This window comes from Eremothecium cymbalariae, chromosome 3 (genome assembly GCF_000235365.1).
Source record: "Eremothecium cymbalariae DBVPG#7215 chromosome 3, complete sequence".
In the NCBI taxonomy this organism is placed as follows: domain Eukaryota; kingdom Fungi; phylum Ascomycota; class Saccharomycetes; order Saccharomycetales; family Saccharomycetaceae; genus Eremothecium; species Eremothecium cymbalariae.
This window is the reverse complement of record NC_016451.1, coordinates 722427-744005: the sequence shown is the minus strand read 5'-3', so window position 1 is coordinate 744005 and position 21579 is coordinate 722427. Positions and strand designations below refer to the sequence as shown.

At 39.3% G+C, this 21579-nt stretch overlaps 12 protein-coding genes across 12 annotated transcripts; 6 read left to right on the top strand and 6 right to left on the bottom strand.

Moving 5' to 3' along the window:
* Positions 1–103: 103 nt before the first annotated feature.
* Positions 104–2647, bottom strand: PUT3 (Put3p; the record flags this gene model as incomplete). The annotated part of the gene is made up of 1 exon (XM_003645648.1): positions 104–2647. One exon carries the CDS (start codon positions 2645–2647, stop codon positions 104–106), a length of 2544 nt encoding a protein of 847 aa, XP_003645696.1.
* A 730-nt stretch (positions 2648–3377) lies between these two features.
* ATP7 (F1F0 ATP synthase subunit d) lies at positions 3378–3902 on the top strand (the record flags this gene model as incomplete). The annotated part of the gene is made up of 1 exon (XM_003645647.1): positions 3378–3902. One exon carries the CDS (start codon positions 3378–3380, stop codon positions 3900–3902), a length of 525 nt encoding a protein of 174 aa, XP_003645695.1.
* Positions 3903–4259: 357 nt separating this feature from the next.
* Positions 4260–6251, top strand: HCS1 (ATP-dependent 5'-3' DNA helicase HCS1; the record flags this gene model as incomplete). The annotated part of the gene is made up of 1 exon (XM_003645646.1): positions 4260–6251. One exon carries the CDS (start codon positions 4260–4262, stop codon positions 6249–6251), a length of 1992 nt encoding a protein of 663 aa, XP_003645694.1.
* Positions 6252–6310: 59 nt separating this feature from the next.
* Positions 6311–7294, bottom strand: SWD2 (WD-repeat containing protein SWD2; the record flags this gene model as incomplete). Its single annotated transcript, XM_003645645.1, has 1 exon — positions 6311–7294. The coding sequence occupies one exon, from the start codon at positions 7292–7294 to the stop codon at positions 6311–6313; it is 984 nt and encodes a 327-aa protein (XP_003645693.1).
* Positions 7295–7523: 229 nt separating this feature from the next.
* MCO12 (Mco12p) lies at positions 7524–7934 on the top strand (the record flags this gene model as incomplete). Its single annotated transcript, XM_003645644.1, has 2 exons — positions 7524–7532; positions 7623–7934. The coding sequence occupies 2 exons, from the start codon at positions 7524–7526 to the stop codon at positions 7932–7934; spliced, it is 321 nt and encodes a 106-aa protein (XP_003645692.1).
* A 333-nt stretch (positions 7935–8267) lies between these two features.
* On the top strand, positions 8268–9107 carry MND2 (Mnd2p; the record flags this gene model as incomplete). The annotated part of the gene is made up of 1 exon (XM_003645643.1): positions 8268–9107. One exon carries the CDS (start codon positions 8268–8270, stop codon positions 9105–9107), a length of 840 nt encoding a protein of 279 aa, XP_003645691.1.
* Positions 9108–9166: 59 nt separating this feature from the next.
* YVH1 (tyrosine protein phosphatase YVH1) lies at positions 9167–10237 on the bottom strand (the record flags this gene model as incomplete). Its single annotated transcript, XM_003645642.1, has 1 exon — positions 9167–10237. One exon carries the CDS (start codon positions 10235–10237, stop codon positions 9167–9169), a length of 1071 nt encoding a protein of 356 aa, XP_003645690.1.
* A 170-nt stretch (positions 10238–10407) lies between these two features.
* RAM2 (bifunctional protein farnesyltransferase/protein geranylgeranyltransferase) lies at positions 10408–11418 on the bottom strand (the record flags this gene model as incomplete). The annotated part of the gene is made up of 1 exon (XM_003645641.1): positions 10408–11418. The coding sequence occupies one exon, from the start codon at positions 11416–11418 to the stop codon at positions 10408–10410; it is 1011 nt and encodes a 336-aa protein (XP_003645689.1).
* Positions 11419–11873: 455 nt separating this feature from the next.
* Ecym_3384 (uncharacterized protein) lies at positions 11874–15314 on the top strand (the record flags this gene model as incomplete). The annotated part of the gene is made up of 1 exon (XM_003645640.1): positions 11874–15314. One exon carries the CDS (start codon positions 11874–11876, stop codon positions 15312–15314), a length of 3441 nt encoding a protein of 1146 aa, XP_003645688.1.
* A 96-nt stretch (positions 15315–15410) lies between these two features.
* On the top strand, positions 15411–17792 carry MLH1 (mismatch repair ATPase MLH1; the record flags this gene model as incomplete). The annotated part of the gene is made up of 3 exons (XM_003645639.1): positions 15411–15422; positions 15515–15556; positions 15618–17792. 3 exons carry the CDS (start codon positions 15411–15413, stop codon positions 17790–17792), a joined length of 2229 nt encoding a protein of 742 aa, XP_003645687.1.
* A 23-nt stretch (positions 17793–17815) lies between these two features.
* CEP3 (Cep3p) lies at positions 17816–19612 on the bottom strand (the record flags this gene model as incomplete). The annotated part of the gene is made up of 1 exon (XM_003645638.1): positions 17816–19612. The coding sequence occupies one exon, from the start codon at positions 19610–19612 to the stop codon at positions 17816–17818; it is 1797 nt and encodes a 598-aa protein (XP_003645686.1).
* Positions 19613–19971: 359 nt separating this feature from the next.
* Ecym_3381 (uncharacterized protein) lies at positions 19972–21489 on the bottom strand (the record flags this gene model as incomplete). The annotated part of the gene is made up of 1 exon (XM_003645637.1): positions 19972–21489. The coding sequence occupies one exon, from the start codon at positions 21487–21489 to the stop codon at positions 19972–19974; it is 1518 nt and encodes a 505-aa protein (XP_003645685.1).
* Between the last annotated feature and the right edge of the window lie 90 nt (positions 21490–21579).

The following is a 21579-nucleotide window of genomic DNA, read 5'->3' as shown; positions in this document are numbered from 1 at the left end:
AAATACATGCATATCTATATAAGTATGAGAACTAAAAATGCGAACGCTTTTTCTAGGAAATAAGTTTTGGGGTAGCCAATTATAGAACAGTAGATGTTATTAATCATTTAAAATTAAGGGGATTTGATTTATAAAAGTCTGATTCGTTCCCCAAAGCGCATGCTGGATCCATTGCATTTCCCAACCACATAGCCTGATCCGTAATTTCTTTCCATAACTGATCATCACATTTGCCAATTTCATTCAGATTATCCAACATTTCTTGTAAGTCATTATGCATGTCAAGGGTCTGCAAGTCTAACCTGCTAACATTTTTCTCGATAGTTTGGGCCTCGTTTTTTGAAAGGTCAGTTAAATCTGGTGCCACCGAATCACATGATATACCAGAACCACTGTTGACGCTCCCAGTTGGAGAAAGTGCATGTAGTTGTCGAACTACATTAATTTTTTTCTCAGAATCCTCATCATTACACTGAGGATCTGGTTTCACAGTATCAGCATGTTTTGCTATCAGATCTTTCATAACATCGTGGAAATCTAGATCACTCATTAGTCTTAACAATTGCGCCCTACGAAGGCCAGCAGGATGATTCCCTGAATTTCTCATTTTACTAAATATCTTTAAAGCATGATCTAGATGTTGATAAGTTTGCTCATGTATACCAAAGGCTGCGTTGAATAATACAAGAGTACATGCTGATGTAAAAAGGTACTCTCTCTCCATATAACCAAAAATTGCAACCATATTTTGGGACATCATTGCCCATAAAGATCTTATTGAGTTGATTGACGCTTGCAGAGAACAATTCAAAAGAGATGAGATTGTTTTTGAATAGTTCAGTAAGTTTATGTAGGTATTAGAAGTCTCAAAACTTGCCAGTTGTTTGGAGGCGAAATGGAATAATAAAGGCCTTATAGCCAAATTCAACCCTTGGAAATACTCAGTAAACATATTGGTACATAACCGAGATATTTTCAGGTCCTTTTGAGTGAAATCAACCTGCAGGAAATCTGATAGACTTGTCCTCCACTCTAGCAATTGCATAACAATGTCCTTCAATATGGGCAAAATGTTCGAATCCGGTTGCTTTTGGTATAACTTTTTTAAAATTTGTGCATTCAATTGCGTAATTCTGACACAATTTGTGATATATTCAGCTTCGGGAAAAATGTAGTGCTCACAACCCTTAGGTGGATTGGACATATCAAAGTCGTCAGGTAATTCCGTTGCAATTGTGTCATCTGAAAAACTTAAAGGTAAACCTGCCTTGCTACTTAACATTCTTTCAAACATATAAACAGTCCACCATAATCTTCTACGATGTTCCAAATCAAAACGTGTTAATACGTCTCTTTGAGCATCGACATGCCATCCTAATATCAAACTTGCTCTTAGAGCTTGTCCAAAATAAAAATAAGAAGCGACTGTGCAGTCAGCAACTTGTAGATAAAATGCATATAATAACATCAACTCTATCCCCCCTTCGTTGGTAACGTTTTCAATTCGCCCATTTGAAAATAGGAAACCAAATATTTGAGATGCCTGCTCAAAGAAACCCGATCCTGGCAATAACGGATTCTCACTAGGGGAGTTCGTATCACTGCAACTATCAGCGCATCCTAAGTACATTTCTCCAGTGGCGAATATCAACAAAACTTTACAAAGCCATATTGTCTGTAGTGTGTGATCCTCAAAACAAGCAATCCCCTCATAGGAGAGTCGTAAATTTTCCTTCACAATCCCTTCATTGAAGAAGTAAAAACAACCATCATTATAATTGACAAATGTATCCACTAAAAGCATAGCATATGAGTATGCAGGTAACGTAAAGTTAAAACTCATATCTTCATTATGCTCATTCTTCGCCAATACGATCTTGTAGGCGTTGCCCTCCTCTTGTAAAACCTCATCTACAATATCACCCGCCTGAATCGTTGCAGGAGCGCCTGTCTGACCAGAAACAATGCTAGCCTCTTTTAAAACAGGACTAGCAATAGCCTTTCTTTTCTGCTTCAAAGACTCCGGGATCAAAGACTGAATCTCCATACCAAATAAGGTCATTGACGATGATCCAACAAAATACCGTTGCCCCGTTCGAGATTCCACCAACCTCCCCCTCCTCTCAGCAAAATTAGGAACCATCTCGTCTTCATCTTCCGTCCCAGCAACAGAATTCTTGTGAAACTTTATATCTGCCTCACCCCCCGCCCCAGTGGGCAATGTCCTCTGATTTAGCCCGTCCAGCGCCGCTTTAGAAGAAGCATCCTGCCGAGAAATCCTCTCATTCAACTGAGCTTGCAAATTGACATTCTCCTTCTTCAACTTCGCTAAGTCATGCTGCAGCTTCTGCAGGTACTTCATAGATACTATTAACTTCTTACTCGGCTCCAAGTACTCGCACGCAATATTCGCGGAAACACACTTGGAACACGGATTCCCACCAGGGCATCTCACATGTCGCTTCCTGCACCTCAAACAAGCTAAAGGCGCCCTTTTCTTCCTCTCCTTATTCCCACCACCCTCCTTATAATCCTCTGACAACCTAACCTCCTTAGTATCCATCAACTCCCGGTACCCGAACTGATTGTTAGGGAACTCAATATCATGCGCTTTAACAGATTCAAACAGTCCCGGTAATTTATCCATGGAATCACCGCCCTTTACACGTATAACACGAGGAAACCTAATAAAACCTTCTGAATACGATACTTATATATATAAATAGTTATATATATATAAAATTTAAAACCTTGTTATTGCTCCAAAAACCCTAACTGACTAATTTAGCACCTGAATCGAAAGTCTAGCCAGTCCGTTATCAATTTTGGTTCACTTTACGCTGTTGATTTTATCTTATTTATACACTTTTTCTCGAGACCTGCATTGTTCCCAAATACAGAAGTTGCGGGAACAATCGTGGAGAAAAGGAGTGTGAGTGAGTGATTGCACCACCATTCCATAAGACAGAAGATGCCAACTGCAACCCCGGGCGAGTCCCAAGTACGAGCGCACGGATTCCGTTTGCCTGAGGCTCTATTCTGAGCATCATGTCCTCGTCGTGGACTTCGGTGGGGAGAACGAACAAGTATGAATGCCTAAAGGGGGTGGATGATGATTGAAAGCGCATGTAGATTGTTGTCACGTGATAAACACCCATGCACCGCGTAGTGAGATTTACGGCGTTTTTATTGGTTCAAATGTGGAGAAACGGAACAGAATGGAATTTTCACGGTTTTTGGTTGGGCGATTTTTTTATTTTAAACATAATGGTAGTGGAAGTGTTATGTATGTTAATGAGTTATTTGTTAATTTAGAAAGATGTATATAGTTGTAGATCTTGAGGGATCTTGAATAGGTATTCGGAAGCGTGGAAAGGATGTCTTTGGCTAAATCTGCGGCAAACAAATTGGACTGGGCGAAGGTGATTTCGTCGTTGAAGTTGGGGGGGAAGACAGCAACACAGTTGACACAATTCAAGAAGAGGAATGATGAGGCTAGGAGACAGCTGTTTGAGTTGGAGAGTCAGCCGAAGACGGTTGATTTTTCGCACTATCGGTCGGTGTTGAAGAACAGTGAGATTGTGGACAAGATTGAGACGTACTTCAGCAGTTACAAGCCTGTGAGTGTTGATGTTAGTAAGCAGTTGTCTCGTATCGAGGCGTTTGAGGCAAGGGCTTTGAAGAATGCGGAGGAGACGGAGTTGGTTGTTGCACAGGAGTTGAAGGATTTGCAGGAGACTTTGAAGAATATTGAGTCAGCCAGGCCTTTTGATGAACTAACTGTGAGTGAGTTGGCCCAAGTTAAGCCGGAGATTGATGCGAAGGTTGAGGAAATGGTCAAGAAGGGTAGATGGGATGTTCCAGGCTACAAGGAGAAGTTTGGCGACTTGACTGTTATGTAAGGGATAAGACAGGGATGATATATTTGTTTGTGTGTGTTGATTTTATACACACTGACTGACACCATGAATGAATGATTTCGATGATTTTTTCCAGAAGACAGTACTCTCTTATTATAAATATATATGCTCGATATCGAGAATACATATAGATATACATTCTTACATAAAGTTCTAAAATACAATCGAAGATTGTTAGGAATAGGCCGTGTGTGTGTGTAATTTGGTGGTTTACCGCGTTCGCGGGGGAGGAGCTACTGGCGTCCCCCCATAAAGAGTGCGTGCAACACCAGTAAGATAGATCTTAAAAGTTACGAACAGAAGAAGCATGCTTTGTTCAATAGAACAGCTGCAAAAGACATGAGCAAGGAGTTAGCTGAGAAGCTGCTGCAATGCATTGATCACGAGCAGCAGCAGGATGTTGAAATCACCTCTCGTTTGTTGAAAGAGTTACCACTGTCGAAATTAGTGTCTGCTGGGTTGGCCGTAAACCATTTGCAGTTGGAAAATGTCAGAACAGGTCTTGGGGGTAAAGTATATCTGGATCTAACGCCTGATCCTGCCATTGACAATGTAATCTCAGTGGGAGAAACCAGTGTTGGTGATATAGTTAAGATATACTCGTCAAAAAGTGTTGGTAAGAAAGATGAGGCAGCAGCTTTGGAAGGCGTAGTGTTCAAATCCAACGACAAACAGATTGTAGTTTCTGTCGATGAATCAAAGGAGAGCGATGCTTTCAAGCTTTACGAGGCCAGTAAATTGTATTTGGTGAAAACAGCCAATTCCATCACTTATAAGCGAATGCAATCTACCATGCGTAAATTGGCAGAGATTGAGGGTACTCCGAATAATTCGATTATACAGTATCTACTCTGCCAGAGACAATTTGTAGAGCAGAAAGATAGCATTGAGATATCATTCCATAATCAAAATTTAAATGATTCCCAGAAGAAGGCTATTAAATTTGCACTTCAAAATGAAATCTCAATTATCCATGGTCCACCAGGAACTGGGAAAACCTATACCCTAGTGGAGTTGATTATGCAGTTGGTCAAGCAAGGACAACGTATTTTAATATGTGGGCCATCAAATATATCAGTGGATACTATTTTAGAAAGACTCGCCAAAGTGATTCCTGGAAATTTGTTGTTACGGTTCGGCCATCCTGCAAGATTGTTACCGTCCACCTTGGCACATTCCATAGATGTGATTTCCAAGTCGGGGGATGCAGGTTCTATTATACGCGATATAAACCAAGAAATAAACAACCATTTGTTGCAAATCAAGAAATTTAAGTCCTATAGAGATCGGAAGAAAGCTTGGCAGGAAATAAAAGATCTCAGGAAAGAATTGAAACAGCGAGAGCGTCGAGTTATCTCTGAGTTAATATTAGCAGCAAAAGTTGTTGTTTGTACATTGCATGGATCTAGCTCAGGAAATTTATGTAGGGTTTATGATTTTGAACCCAAATTGTTCAACACTTTGATCATTGATGAAGTGTCTCAGAGTCTGGAACCACAATGCTGGATTCCACTAATATCCCATTATAAATCGAACATCTCAAAACTTGTAATCGCTGGAGATAATAAGCAGCTGCCGCCCACGATAAAAACAGAAGATGATGAGAAAGTGAAGAAGATATTGGGAACTACAATATTTGATAAGCTTGAAAACCATTATGGGAATGATTTCAAGAAACTGTTAAATGTTCAGTATCGTATGAATGAACAAATTATGGAGTTTCCATCCCACCAACTTTACAAAGATGAGTTAATTGCTGCTGAGGCCGTAGCAAAAATAACGTTAGCCGATCTTCCAGGTGTTGAAGTTGACGACAATACTAGTGTTCCATTGCTTTGGTTTGACACACAGGGAGATGACTTTCTAGAAAAATCGGAGGAAGTAAATGGTGTTCTGGATATAGCATCTTCAAAATACAATGAAAACGAAGCATACCTTTTAATTCATTACGTATCCCAGCTACTCAATAGTAACGTTTCACAAGAGTCTATTGGGATCATATCACCGTATAATGCCCAAGTATCATTGCTAAGAAAACTGGTCCATGAAAAGTATTCATTAATTGAGATTTCCTCAGTAGACGGATTTCAAGGTAGGGAAAAGGACTGTATTATTCTTTCTTTAGTTAGAAGCAACGATTTATTTGAAGTCGGGTTTTTGAGAGATGAGCGGCGGCTGAATGTTGCCATGACCAGAGCAAAGAGACAGTTATGCGTGATTGGAAATATGGAAACTTTAGAAAGAAGTCAGGTTCCCTTTCTAAAGGAATGGGTTAGATGGTCAGAGGAAAATAGTGAGATAAGATACCCGGACCTAAGTGATTTTCTATAAGATAGATACATACTACACAACCTCCGATAGATCAACAATAAACTATTACATAATAATAATTAGTTTTCGTCGTAAACATAAAATTCAACGCTTTCATCTGCGGTAACAAACATACTGTACTTAGGATTGAAAACAATTGTTCTTGGACAGGCCTCTGTAGGAGCCAGAATATAACCTTGTGGTTTCAATGTTCTTAGACTTACTGATTCTGCATGATTCCAAATAGCAATTTTTCCATCGTAATCTGTACCCAAAGTATAATGCCCATCAGGAGTAAAGCATGCAGAACCGGCATCCATGAATTCTCTTAATGGAAATGGTTTAGTACCAGTAAGTTCAAATAGCTGTGTTCCATCAAAGGCATCTAAAATTAGCTGCCTTCCAGTAGAGGATGCAAGCAAAATATATTTACCATCATTTGAAAACTCTATTTTTGACCATTGACTAAATTTTGGATCAACTCTTATGACTAAAAACGGACCTGATTTCAACTGTCTGACATTATACAATCCGATTTCTTGGTTCTCAGGATTTCCTAGCGCAAAAACCAATCCGCTAGGATCATAAGCAATACAATTTGGAACTACACTAGGAACGATTGCCTGAGCTTTGGACGTCCTCAAATCCCAAAGCCTCACAGACTCATCATACGACGCCGATAAAAAAGTGTCATCCAATGGAGACATTTGTATGTCGCTAACTAAAGCCCCATGGCCTTGGAAATATCTGAGATATTGGTTCGTCTCAAGATTTAGGTGCTTAATATCAAAGGATATCATAGTAGATGAATAAATGCACTCATTCTGTGCATGTGTAAATTTTGCAGAGTGACAACCATATTTCTTGGAAGCAACTGTATTTAAAAACCTGCAGGATACCGCATCATACAGATGCATATTATCACTAGCCGTAGCTGTTAAAAGATACTGACCATGGTTATCAAAAGATAACGAAGTAATGGGACCCAATTCCTTTTCTGAGACTTTGAAAGACTTCACAGCTTTAAAGCTTAACAAGCTATCCTTACTAATAGGAATGGTCATTATATTAAGTGAGAGAATATTCCGTTGTTTATTTTGTTCTAGATAGTTGAAATCCAAACTCTATTCTGGAAAGAAAGAAGGCCTTTTTCATTTTAACAAAAATTTACAATTGCATATAAACGTTATTACTACTGGAGGCCTAGACAATAAAGGAACAATAATATCTAGCATTGACGGGCCTTTTAATAAGAAACCGTGGCGACATATACTTTAAGAGCAATCACAGAGGATGCCAACAGTATGTTTTTTGATATTTTAATATGTCCATATATATATATATAGGAGATGAAATGCTTACATGACTAACCAGTGACCGTTGATCACTCAGTTCAAACAACTGATTCATATTGGATTTGACTTTGCACTGATATCAGTAATCCTTGCAGGCTTGCACAGAAACACTGGGTATGTGTTGGCATATGAAACGTCCGATTTAAAGAACTATATACGCAAGTATTTAAATTGGGGGGAGTATTTGTTCGACGAGTTGATCAAGATTGCTAAGCGAAGTTCATATTTTAGAAAAGAATCAAAGATCGATGGGTTTTTGAAGGGATCCTTCAAAAAGATCGAAGAGTTATCTGATAAACAGCTAGCTGAGGAATATGCAAAGGTTCCTAGACCGGCTCATCTAGATTAATGTTAGGGATACTGAATTTGGATCACGTGAATTTTATTTACTGATATATTTGTACATAAAACGACATCGAATCTAATTAGCAATAAAGAGAACTCCTCTTAAACCATACGAAGGGGTAGAGTAGACGTTCTTTCGTGCTCTTTTAACCGTAATCTTTTTGGCTTGTGCGCCTGTTTAAAGGTGAATTCACAAAAGTCCACGATCGGTGAAAAGCTTGATCTCTCCTCCCTTTGTATATCTCACAATCACCCCTCTTATTCAGACTATTTCTCATAAGAAATTGAATGTTTTAATATAGAAGAGTCGTAGAAACAATAGGATATCCAACGAAACATGCCAATAGAGGCTTTGGGGATATATTTGAGATGTATAGAAGATGGTACTACTGAAAGAAGCATTTCAGAAGCACCGTTTTTGGGAGATATAGAACAACAGTGGCTATCAGAAAGAACATTGGCAACACAGTATTTATGGAGTAGTAGAAGACAACGGGCAGGGAAATTAAAGGTGGCCAAGTTAAAAAAGCGTTTGAATGCCCCGTTGTCAGCTTATTCAACATATTCTCAGCGGCCGTTGTCGACTAATAGCCGGTTTACTGAATTTGACATGGAGGAGTTGATGGTTGAAAGGAACTTGCGATACATTAGAACTGTGGGATACAATAGTATTCGACCTATAGGCATAGGTAAAACTATGCGAGAGTTGGAACAGGAGAAGAATGGGAGACAGGAAAATGGACCTCCGTTACAGAATGCTGTCAACTGTCAACCAGTGCCTGTAGAGAATCGTGATGAGTTCCATGGTACCACCAATGAGATAGCAAATATGATTTTTGATTTGGATCAAGGCATTCAATCCGAACAGGAGGAGAGTTATAACTATGATGATGAGTTTGATCGGGTGGAGGATGTTACGGTGGAACGAAGGCCCACTGAGCAATTACCTGCTGGTGCAGGCCTCTATGAGGAAAATTCGCAACACCAAGATTCTGCTGCATATGTTTCACAAGAGCTGGATCCACCTGAAGATGGAAGCGAATTTACCGAGATACCGTCGCTGACTATTTCTGATACTGTTGTGCTAGATACTTCAAATGAGCAAATTTCTCGAGTTTCTAGTTTGGGTTCTGGACGTCCAGAGGCTGTTGTAGATAACATTTACATAGGTCAATAGATCATCATATACACAGGCGCTAATTATATCCTAAGTCAAAGTTTTTCGTGCTCAAAAGCTTAGTTCTTACTTTCAAAATGCACTAGATTCGGCAGCGTTTTTCTTTCCAAAGGTACTTGATCTACTTTAGCTGCCTGTAGATGGATAGCGGGAATCATCCATTTCCCACAACTACATCTAGATCCTTTCCAATTATAACCACCAACCTTACTAGTACAATTGGGACAGCTAAATTTCCCTTCCAACTCTTGCTTACTTTGGAGTTCCTTCTTCATCCAATTTAATGGTTCAACAAAGAAATGAGAACATTGGCTTTGCGATTCTTGAATATCAATAATTCTATGAGAACCTGCAGCTCTCCTGATAAAATGACCCTCACTAGACTCTTTACTTGGCGGATCATGTTTAATGAACGAAGAAGAAAGTGCCAACCTTAGCCTACACATCTTGCATCTAATTATCGTTAGAGCATCAAGTGCAGAAGCGGACATCTTATCTATAGCCTTTTCATCAGAGTCGCCGTACATATCATCATCCAACAATAGTTCACTACCCACCTGATTATACTTTAATGCATTGGCCAATTTCCATTGCTTGTAAATACTGTTTGTTTCATCGACATAACACCCTCCCATCTGCTCATAGATTTTTAGTTGCTCCATGAAGTTATCGTTGGGTTGAGCCTGAATACGTTTCCTCTTAACAGCATGCAACGCTGTGTTCAAATCAAACCCATAACGATACATTAAATAAGCAACAGTAAATGTAACAGATCTAGAAACACCTGCATGGCAATGGATGTATACAGCTCCACGTTGAGGCTTTTTCCTGAAATTTACCAGCTTCGGGTTATATTCAACTTCATCTGGAAACAAACAGTGATCAATGAATCTATTAGCTTCATTAATATATTGAAGAATGTCTGTACTCTCATCGTCATCTATCGCAATATTCTTGAGCGTATAACTTTTTCTAACCAAGTATTCTGGAATTACATTAAATTTTATAACCGATAAAATATGCGTGATATTGTATTGGGTTTTGAGCGGTGTATGGTCAACTATAGGCTGAACCCCACCAACATATATACCACCAATAATTCTAGTTATATTTGGCTCCTGTTCAGTCATCGCTTATATGGCTTGTTCAACTTTTCTATGTATAAAGCAAAACGAAGATGAGATGAACTAAAGGCAAGACATGGTTGGTGAACCTGAAATTTTTTTAAACTACATACATAAAAGTCTGCAGCATTTTTTGACTTTGACCTTAACCTGACAGTATCTAAAGAAACTAGTTTTTACATAAGCTTATTTGTTTGGCAAAGCCAGTAGTTACTTCTAATTGGGTCATAGGCCTTAGATAATCCTTCAAATGCAAGCTTGGCCTTGTTATGAGTCTCGCTGTTTTTAGCGTATTCATGAGCGAGCATTTCTAGAGCATAAGAAGATTGAATCTCCGGGAACTCCGTCCCATCATCACAGTTGAAGAAGCCATTCACAAATGAGAGAGCAAATTCTAGAGTAGTCTCATCGCATTGACCCCCTTTGAACTGTTCGTATAACCCTCTCAGATAGTTCCAACTACTAACATTCTGTGGCGCTAAACTAATTTTAGACTTGGCAAATTCGATCTCCTGATCGACAACCTGCACCTTGGTTTCAGTATTCTTTAGTACAAACATCCGGTGGGACCACGCACTATTATTGTATACATCCCGATCAATGAGGCAAGAAGAAAACTCCAATTCCTGGGAAAATTCTTTGAAGAATAACACTACCCACCGTCTGTAAGACCACACATGATAGTTTTTGGTATCATCCGCAAGCACAACTTGCATCACAGGCTGTTCCCGCGCAAACTGTGGAACCGGATGTAACTTCAAAAGCACCTGCCTATAAGACCATATCTGATAATTCTTGGTATTGTTCAGTGTAAACTCGTCTAACCAATCCAGCTCCTCGTTAAGCTTCTCCCCATCCCCCTCATACAACCCCTTCACAATATTATACCGATAGTTCCATGCAGTGTAATAAGCAGGGGAAGCTTCAACCATCGCCGTTGTGACCGCCAACGCCCGCTCTGAGACCTCTTTCACACTCATCAACCCACGCAGAAGACCAACCAACTCCTTGTACTCCTCAGTATACATTATCTGACACAATTCATGCTCAGGACCAGTCTCCAGCTCAATACGCACAACATCCCCGTAATCAAACCTCGCCATCCTCACCACACCTCCATTCTGTTCACCGTCAATTCCATCTCCCTGCCGTGCCTGCTTCTGCTGCTCAGCGACGGGTTCCACCATATCTCTGTTCCTCGTTATATACTTGGACCACCTGTTATGTGATGTCTACTGTTCTTTTTTTATAAAAACTGGAATACCAATCTTGCATTGCTCTTTCTGCAAGCCTGGAACGCTGACTTATTTATTATAACTCCTCTTTCTCTGGATATATAAAGACAGGCACCGCACAGCGCAGCCGCAAGGCTCGAGGATCCTCTCGAGAGAAGAACGACTGAAACCCGATCACGTGATGAAAAATGATTTTGTTACCCGGCGTTCGATACGTTGCTTTTTGTTTTGAACTTTGGCCTTTAAAAGAAATAACCAAACCACCGATTTAGACACCTGGTTGTCCCGATGGCGGAGCCAACAAAAAATATTGAATAAAAGCAAATTAAAGAAGGAGCTTTGAGTAATCTTTGAGTTTAAATCATTCATATAAGAGATCGGGTTAGAGATCTAGTGCTGCGTAAACCATGGATGTGTTTGCGAATGGTGAGTCGCCTCTCAAGATTGTTGAAGAGCATGATACGTTTGATTCACAGCTTCTGAATGATTTATTGTTTTCTACGCTAAGTTCGGAGGTGAGTAACACTAGCGGGGCGAGCAGTGGTAGACAGGAAGATAATGAGATAGATGATGTAGGGAGAAAGCAAGAGGCAGATGAGCAGCAGTTCTGTGGTGGTAGTGATGAGGAATTGTTTAACGCTTTTATTAATACAGATATTCTACCTCATGAAGCGGGTGGTAGTCATCAGGCATTGGGCGCAGAGGGGAGCGGCTTAATGAGTGGGCATGGGGTAGAGAAGGAGCGTGGGGAGCGGCAGTTGAGCCGGGACGTCAGTGGTAGGAGTGATAATCTGGGTTTGGAAGAGCAGGTATCGGTAGCAAGATCCCAAGTTGGTGGTGGGGAGCCCTTGGTTGGTTCAAATTGTGTTCTTTCTAAGAGTCAGCCGTTGGTGTCACCTTTATCCTCACGTGTGGCCACGCCGCACTCCTCTTACTATCAGCAATGCGAAAATTTCTTTAATCAGAGGCTAGAGTTTGGTCGTACTGAGCCCTTGAGGACTGCTTATCTGAATCCTGTGGACTTTTTAGACCTTGACATGTCAAAGTTGCCGTATACCCTGACAGTATCTGATATGCCCACTCGATCACGTGTAGAGACACAGATAAAGCTAGATTTAACTATATCTCCGGCACCAAAACAGTACCTAATTCATCTACCTAGTGACTGCATTACAAAACAAAAGTTGTATCTCCGTGCGGATGAAGGCAGTAATCCACCTGATGTTAGGAACGAAATGCTGTATTTAGAGGCTTTTTTGATCTGTACGTCAAACAACAAGGCTACTTATGTTTGCAATCGGTGTGTTAAGAGGGAACAGCGACGTGCGGCAAGACGCAAGTCAGGATTGAGTGATAATTTAATATGGTGTAACAATGAAAATAGGCGGGCGGTCGTATTCAACAGTAAGCAGGTATTCTTAATCAAGCAGGAAAATTGTACGCCAACATCTAAGTCATTCTCCTTATCTACGAGAATCGTATGTTATTGTAGGCACCATAAAGAGCCCGAGGGTTTCAGAGTGATGTTTATTTTACGCGATGCGAACGGCGAAATACTGGCTAAGAATGTAACGTCACCAATTATGATTATGGATAAGAAGTCTAACAAGCGGGTCGCTGAAGGGCTAAAAGGGGGTGAATCAAATTCAGCTACGGATCTGTCCTCATTGGCTAAAACTGCAGGTGAATGTAGTACCGCTCCAACTAGTGATTTCAGCGGGGCGGAAAATTCTTCAAATAACAAGGAGCCCCCAACGTCTACCGGAGTTCAATTTTTAACCAATGCACCAATGCTCTCTCCCTCTTCAATCGGTGCAGATAGTTCAGAAACAACGGGCAACGCTGATTTATCCCAACATTCTCATTCTCTCCACTTCGCTAGCTCATCTGCAGCTGCTGCACAGCGTGCCAGCGGTTACAAAAGGAAGAGGACATGGCCCGACCCACCTTTCCCAATTTTAGAGACCTCTTCAAGGGGTGCTGTTTCTGCTTCTGATAGATCATATTCTATGTCTGCTGCTGTGGCGAGTTCTAATCACTTGACCTCTATGACTCAATTGCAACAACATGCAGCGCTGCCTAAACAATCACAAATAGCACAACAAAATAAGCCATTTATTCATCGTGTTATTCCAAACCAAGGGCCAATTAAGGGCGGTACCGAAGTTACGTTGTTAGGGACCAACTTTAGACCGGGCGATATCGTAAAATTTGGTGAAAATAGGGCCCTTTCAACTCAATGCTGGAGCGATTCAACCATAGTCACATATTTACCTCCTGCTGCGTCTCCCGGGAAGGTTCTGGTTTCTGTTTTTAGCCAAGAGGATTTAGAGCAGGACATGTTGGGTGTATTGCCAAAAAGCACTGTTATTTTCACTTATGTGGATGATACCGATAGGCAGTTGATCGAACTAGCCCTTCAGATTGTTGGTTTAAAAATGAATGGAAAATTAGAAGATGCGAGGAACATCGCTAAGCGCATTATTGGTAGTGATGCAGGCTCATCAAGCGACTCAACCCCTAACAATGTTCCAAATAGCGGTCAGATGTATAGAAATCAACTGTTATATTCTGATGAAAATCTGTTAGTCAAGGTTATCAAATTGCTCAACCCAACCTCTAATTTGTCCATGTGCACTGAAGAGGGCCATACAATGTTACATTTAGCTTGTTTAAAAGGATACCATCAACTAGTTTCCTTGTTAGTTAGAAAAGGCGCACGTGTTGAAGTAGGAGACTCTTACGGCTTCACTCCGCTCCATTTTGCCTGCCTAAATGGTGATGCCAAAATAATAAGGTTATTGGTTCAGTGCAAGGCTCAGGTTTCAACAGAAGCCAAAAACGGTACAAACCCGGTGGGATTGTTTTTAGCTAACCACCAAACAAATGATGAAAGGTATAAGCATTATTTCAATGAGGTAATGGACGTTTTAACAAAATCTGACTATGAGTTTGACAGTTATAACTTAGGACAGAGAAAACTGTCTGTTTCAAGTTGTCAGTCAAGCTTGTTTGACGAAGAGTCAATAAATTCAGTTGAAGAAGCCTTTCATGCTGATGATTCAAAATCCATTTATGGCAGCTTTTCGAGTGGTTCGGAAGAAGAGTCAAGCAATTATGAAGAGGATGGTGATGAGAGTCTGCTTTATAATGATGAATCTTCGGAACAAGCAGACTTCCGTGGTCACACACCCGTTATTGATGATGATGCTACATCCAGTTCCATTAGGGGAAGTAGCACTGTAAGGACACGCACACAGACAATCCTAAGCCAAGTGAGTATATCGCCCAACAATGTAGATAGCCACGAAAACTCAAACAGGAATACGTCGAGTCATGAAAATTCTCTATGGAACAGGGTTCTGAGTGCCTTTAATGACAGTCCGCCAAACTATGAGGATTTATTCCCGTCTACCGAAAACCAGGTAGTATTAGATTCAAAGTTACAAGTGTCCTCAGCAACTCCACATACACCACATAATTTGATATTCGATAACCCTTGTCCTTCTATCCTTGCTGATGAATTACAAACGTCTTCTGAAGATGAAGATGAAGCCCTTCAAGCAAGGTTTAATAGATTCTTCCAAGAACGGACAAACTTCCAAAATGATAAGATGTTATTACTATTTTGGCTTCCTCTCCTAGTAATATTACTGCCGTCATTCCTACTCATAAAATTCGGCCAAGATGGCAACACTATACAGCATATTTCTCAGAAAGCTTCTGAGTGTTTAAGGATGTGGGTCGTAAAATTCATGTTGGGGAATGAAAGGATGAAAACGATGTTTAGGGAATCTCTGAACAATTTTCAAAGCCGGCGAATATTGGGAGACGTACTAGTCACATAAACCAGTTTGCTTTTGATATTCGCTATTATTATATTCATCTCATAGATATATAATGGACCCATACTATGTTAGTTTTAAATATACGGTTATAAATTTATGATCTTTCTGGTAATTCCTTGTTGGTGATAATCCCGGGTAATATTTTTTCTGATTGAAACGCGTCTTTGAATTGATACATCAACTTGTACTAACATGTAAAGAACCACAACAGGATATTAATGTCGGCTGCATCTCGAATAAAGGTATGCTAGGATTTTGTTTATTTGATGATTCATTGGAATTATGTACTAACTGAATAAATAGGCGCTTGATGCCTCTGTAGTGAATAAAATTGCAGCAGGAGAAATTATTATTTCTCCTGTCAATGCTTTGAAAGAAATGCTGGAGAATTCAATTGACGCTGGGGCGACGCATGTAGACGTATTAATAAAAGAAGGTGGTGTTAGATTACTCCAAATTGTGGATAACGGAAGTGGGATAATGAAAGATGATTTGCCAATTTTATGTGAAAGGTTTACTACATCGAAGTTAACAACATTTGAAGATTTGAACAAGATTCAGACCTATGGGTTCAGGGGTGAAGCCTTGGCGAGTATTTCTCATATTGCAAAGTTGACGGTTATAACCAAGACTAAAGACGATACTTGTGCGTGGAAAACGTCATATAAAAACGGTAAAATTACTTCTGATTCCAAACCAACAGCTGGTAAAGATGGAACTGTCATTATTGTTGAAGATTTATTTTATAACATACCTTCTAGGTTACGTTCTTTAAGATCATCTGCTGAAGAGTTTGCGAAAATTTTGGATGTCCTTTGTAGATATGCCATTCATACGGACAACGTTGGGTTTTCATGTAAGAAATTCGGGGAATCACAGTTTTCATTAAATGTTCGTTCAGAAGCGACAAGACAGGAGCGAATCAGATCAATATTCGGTAGCCAAGTATCGAATAATTTAATATCACTTGATATGCAAGATAATAGAGAATACGGAATTGTGGAAAACTCTGGCAAGATCTCAAATCTGAATTACAATATTAAGAAGGGAATTCCGGCAATATTTTTTATTAACCATAGATTAGTTTCGTGTGATCCCCTGCGAAGATCTTTGTTTCAGGTTTACAGCAATTTTTTACCTAAGGGTAGCAAGCCTTTTATTTACTTAAGCTTGGTGATCGCTCCGGCTAATGTTGATGTTAACGTTCATCCTACTAAACGAGAGGTTAGATTTTTGCATGAAGATGAAATTATAGAATGTATTTCTAATAAAGTTCAAGAGGAATTACAAAAGATCGCTTCATCCAAGTCTTTCAAGCCTGGGAGCCTCGTTACGAATAAATTAATATCAATCGATAATGCTTCTCCTGGAACATCATCTACATCTATGAACAGCGCGATATCCAAGATTAAAAGACAGGAAAACAAGCTTATTCGAACGGACTCCTCACAAACCAAAATAACCAACTTCATTAGATCCAGCCAACCTAAAATACACGCATCGTTTTCAACCTCTATAAGAACGAAGCCCAAACCGCTATTAGAAAGTGATGAAAATACGGAAATTGTTCCTAGAAGAGGTACACCTGAAGAAGAAGGACATGAGACATTAGTCGGTCAAAATTGCAGCAATAACAGCCGAATTATTAAATCATTGTTGCATAACACATATGAAGTTGTCCAACGGGAGAGGATCGATGTTAACTTGACAAGTATCAAGAGCCTTAAAGAAACTGTTGATAATGAAACTCACAAGGAACTAACAGGAGTCTTTGCTGATATGACTTATATCGGTATTGTTGATGAAACTAGAAGGTTGGCTTCGATTCAACATGGATTAAAGTTATTTTTGGTCGATTATGGGTCTTTATGCAATGAGCTATTTTATCAGATTGGTTTAACTGACTTTGCTAACTTTGGTAAAATATACATACATGACGAATTAGAGAATAAAGAAGGTCTACTCCTCTCTAGTTTGCTTTCCAGAATTGATAATCTTTCATCAACCAATATGGATGAAATAATCAAGCGATTGTGGAATATGAAGGAAATGCTAGATGAGTATTATTCAATTGAATTGAAAGGTGGTGATGATTCAATCCAAGATGTCAGAATTAATTGTGTTCCTTTGCTACTGAAAGATTATATGCCCCCGTTGTCAAAACTTCCTTTTTTTATATATAGAATGGGTACTAAAGTTAACTGGGGTTCTGAGAAGGACTGCTTGGATGGAATACTGAAACAATTAGCATTGTTTTATATACCAGAAATTATTGAGCATGTAGATCAGGATGATGTTTCTGTCACTCAAGAAATCAGGACACAGGCTGTATCAAAGACAGAATATTTGAGTACTGTGCTAGAACAGGTTATATTTCCAACAATCAAAAGAAGATTACTAGCTCCAAAGGGATTGTTAAAGGATGTTATTGAAATAGCAAACTTACCTGGATTATACAAAGTCTTTGAAAGATGCTAATAATGCGATGTTCAGCTTTCTATTCAAAAGTCATAAACTATCTTGAGAATGTCATATTTTTTTTCGAAAGTTTTCATAATTGCCTTAAACTCTGGGACTTCCTTGGTGTCTTCTTCGTTTTCTGATGCAACAGTCGGTCCATAGTTGAAAATCTTCGGAATCCGGTTGAATTGTGAACGTACAAGTTTTATGTCATTTTGCAAGATCTTGAAAACTGGATGGAGTAAGGGATCATCATTATCAATAACCTTCACTGTTTTCCAAATGGATTCCAACTTCCTGATTCTTTTTGAAATCTCTAATACAGCTGCACACGAAGGTTGGACAGTTAAGGATGCAGTTTCCATTAGTTCATTTAAATCTATTACCAGTTGTTCATTTCCTTCAGAGTTAGAGAAAACATTTCGAATGCTATGATATCCCATTAGTAATGACAGGGCGTAAGATACATATGGGAATTTGTTGAAGTTCGAGGAGTGGTTTTTAATGTTCCTCAAAATTAATGCGATAATAATTTTTGTGTAGGTTTTCATCCTGTCATAGGCCGTAGAAGATCTATAGTAAACGTACATTAACTTGGATACTTTCCAGTAAGTTAAGTTTAATGTCAAGCGGGAGATAAAATGTTCAAACCTTGAACTAAAAGACTCAGTATCTTCGATCGAATCAACTTTAACCGAAAATATATCAAGCTGCCTTATAATAGCATCTAAAGATTTCAAAGTTGGTTTCCTTAGATCATATTTTTCTAGGTCACGATCCAAAGATATTAGCTTCCATAGAAGTGTTTCAAATGTAGGTTCGCTACTATATACATCAACATTTGGCAATTCTTCGTAGTAGGCTGCATGCGTGATTAAGGATTCATTCTCTGTGTGAATTGCTAACTTCTTATTAGGCCCTGATTGTAGGTAATCACATATAGATAGTCTATACCATAATTTCTGAGCCATTAACTTGTTTAGCCTTAAAGAGGTGGAATCAGTTACCATAGGCCTGAAATTGTCAATCTGAAGGAATTTACTAATATGTAAGCATTGAGTCAATAAACTATCCGCAAAAAAGACGTCTAGTTGGACAAATGATGTTGAGCATAGAATTAAAAATGTCTGTATTATTCTAATATCCGGAAATGCAGTAAAGTTTGCTAATTTAAGCTGCAAAATTGTTGCCTTTTGGAATCCGTAATATAAATTATACTGCAATTCCTCTGTCCAAGTAGATTCTGTGTGAACATTGTACCATTCACATACCATTTTTGGTTTTAGAATATCAGATAGGTCATTCAAAGGTATGTAGTAAATCGCCATAGTTAGCACAGACCAAATTAGTGAGCCCCAAAGGTAATCGTCAACCGACAGGGTATAGTCTTTGTCTTCCTGGCGAGCCCAGTATTCCTCTAACTTTAGATACAGCTCACCAATATCAGAAATACAACCAAAACACAGGCCACCGAGTTTTTCCATAGAATAATCCAGGAGCTTGAATGATGCCTCTGCATTCAAATACACCATCCAAAATTCTAACTCCTCTATTTCCGCCTTCATATCATACACAACATCCGTGTTATTGAGCTTATTCTTCATAATAGCAACCTTAACAATCCAATGTTCATATTCCTGCCACAATAAATGATATGAAGCATCTAATTCATTTGTATTACTCTTAAACCTTTTCGTATCTGAGCCCTGTAAACATTCTGCTTCCTTTCCGTGTTTCACACAGTTTGAACAAGGCAATAACCTATCACATTTCACCTTTCGTTTAGAACATATAACACACGGATGGTTAATCTTATGAGAGAATGAATCAATCACCATTTATCCCTTTAAACAGCCTTTTTAACTTTATGCAATAGTGTCTGATGTTTTTATGTAATAGTGGAAATGTTCGCGCCAGCCTGAAGATCTCTGGAGCATAATGATTCACGTGATCAATGAATACTTGGAACAGACATTAGTACATGCAATTATGATGTTCAAATAAGTTATAACCATAACAAATGTTTTATAAAAGAGCTAAACGATTTTATAAGCTGTGCCCAATATTTTAATTGGTTGTAGGCTTCATTCCACATATAGAAGGACAGGTCATCTTGAAGATAAAATACTAGGGAACCTTACATTTATGTAAGAAAGTCAATGAATCACTAAATATCATATAGAAGGTATAGCACTAACTATAAAAACGAAGGGTTGCCAATGTTCATGTGAACAGATTTGAGTTGCAAATACGATTCCATGCCAGCATAGCCGAGTTCTCTACCAATTCCACTCATTTTGAACCCGCCAAATGGAAGACTTATATCATCTTCGTTGGAGCAATTGACGTAAACTGTGCCACTCCTTGCATCGCGAACAAATTGATTTGCCTTGCGGACATTTTCGGTGAAAATGCAAGATGCCAATCCGTAATCTGAGTCATTAGCTAGCGCTACAGCCTCATCGTAATTCTTAAATGTCGAGATTACAGCAACTGGACCAAAAATTTCTTCTTTGCACAATTTAGAATCTTGCGGGACATTAATAAATATCGTTGGCGGAACAAAGAATCCTATACCATTCTTCACAACACCAAGTTCAATCGCTTCTAATTTTTCGGTTTCTTTACCATGAGATAAGTAACCCGACACGCGATCGTATTGTACTTTAGAAATCAATGGACCCATCGTACATTCAGGATCGAAAGGGTCATAGTTATTTCCAAACTTCCAGTTTTTAAAAGTGTTCTCTTTGAATTTGCTCAAAAATTCATCAAAGATCGATTCTTGCACGTATATACGCGAATTTGCGGTACAGTTCTGGCCAGAATTGAAGAAAATACCAAGCGTTAACCAATCAATAGCATCTTCTAAAATAGCATCATCCAATACAATAGCTGCAGTCTTGCCCCCACATTCTAATGTCACATCCTTCAGATTAGATTGTCCGGCCATTGACATAATTTTCTTACCTACTGCAGTACTCCCAGTAAACCCAATTTTATCCACATCCGGGTGTAAAGCCAATCGAGACCCAGCTACAGGACCATACCCTGGAACTACGTTGAATACCCCGGGCGGGAAACCCGCCTCCTTTACTAATTGCGCAAAATACAACAAGGATAAACTAGTGTTCTCTGCAGGCTTGACAACAATACAATTACCCGCAGCTAAGCAGCCTTGAAGCTTCCAACATGCCATTAAAAGAGGATAGTTCCAAGGAATCACATGAGCAACAACACCATACGGCACCTTCAATGAATAACCATATTTATCATGGTTTGAAGACGAAATATTGCCCTGGTTAAACTTATCAGCTGCACCGGCAAAATAACGCGTTACCTTGATCACCTCATTAATATCCCCCAAAGAATTCGAGTGATAAGGCTTCCCTGAATCCAACGTCTCAAGAGCTGCAAGCAAAACCTTCTCTCTTTCCACTATATTTGCCAACTTGTAAAGCAAGTCACCTCGTTCCTTAGGCGAAGTCTTCCTCCAATGATTTTCAAATGCTTCTCTAGCTGCCACCACTGCTCGATCAGCATCTTCCTCCGTACCTGCATAAAAAGATGTAATATATTCTTCAGTAGCAGGATTAATAGTCTGAATCTTGCCACCGTCCGATGACGCAGTATACTCATTATTAATAAACAACCCTAAAGGTTGTTTGTATGTAATGCCAACCTGCTGAATTGTAATTTCTTCGAACAAACTCATTACTCGTGACAAAACTGAAATCAAAAACCTACGTACAATCCTAACTATCCCGTCTTCTAGCCGAGCCCTTATTATCTGATAGGAAGATTA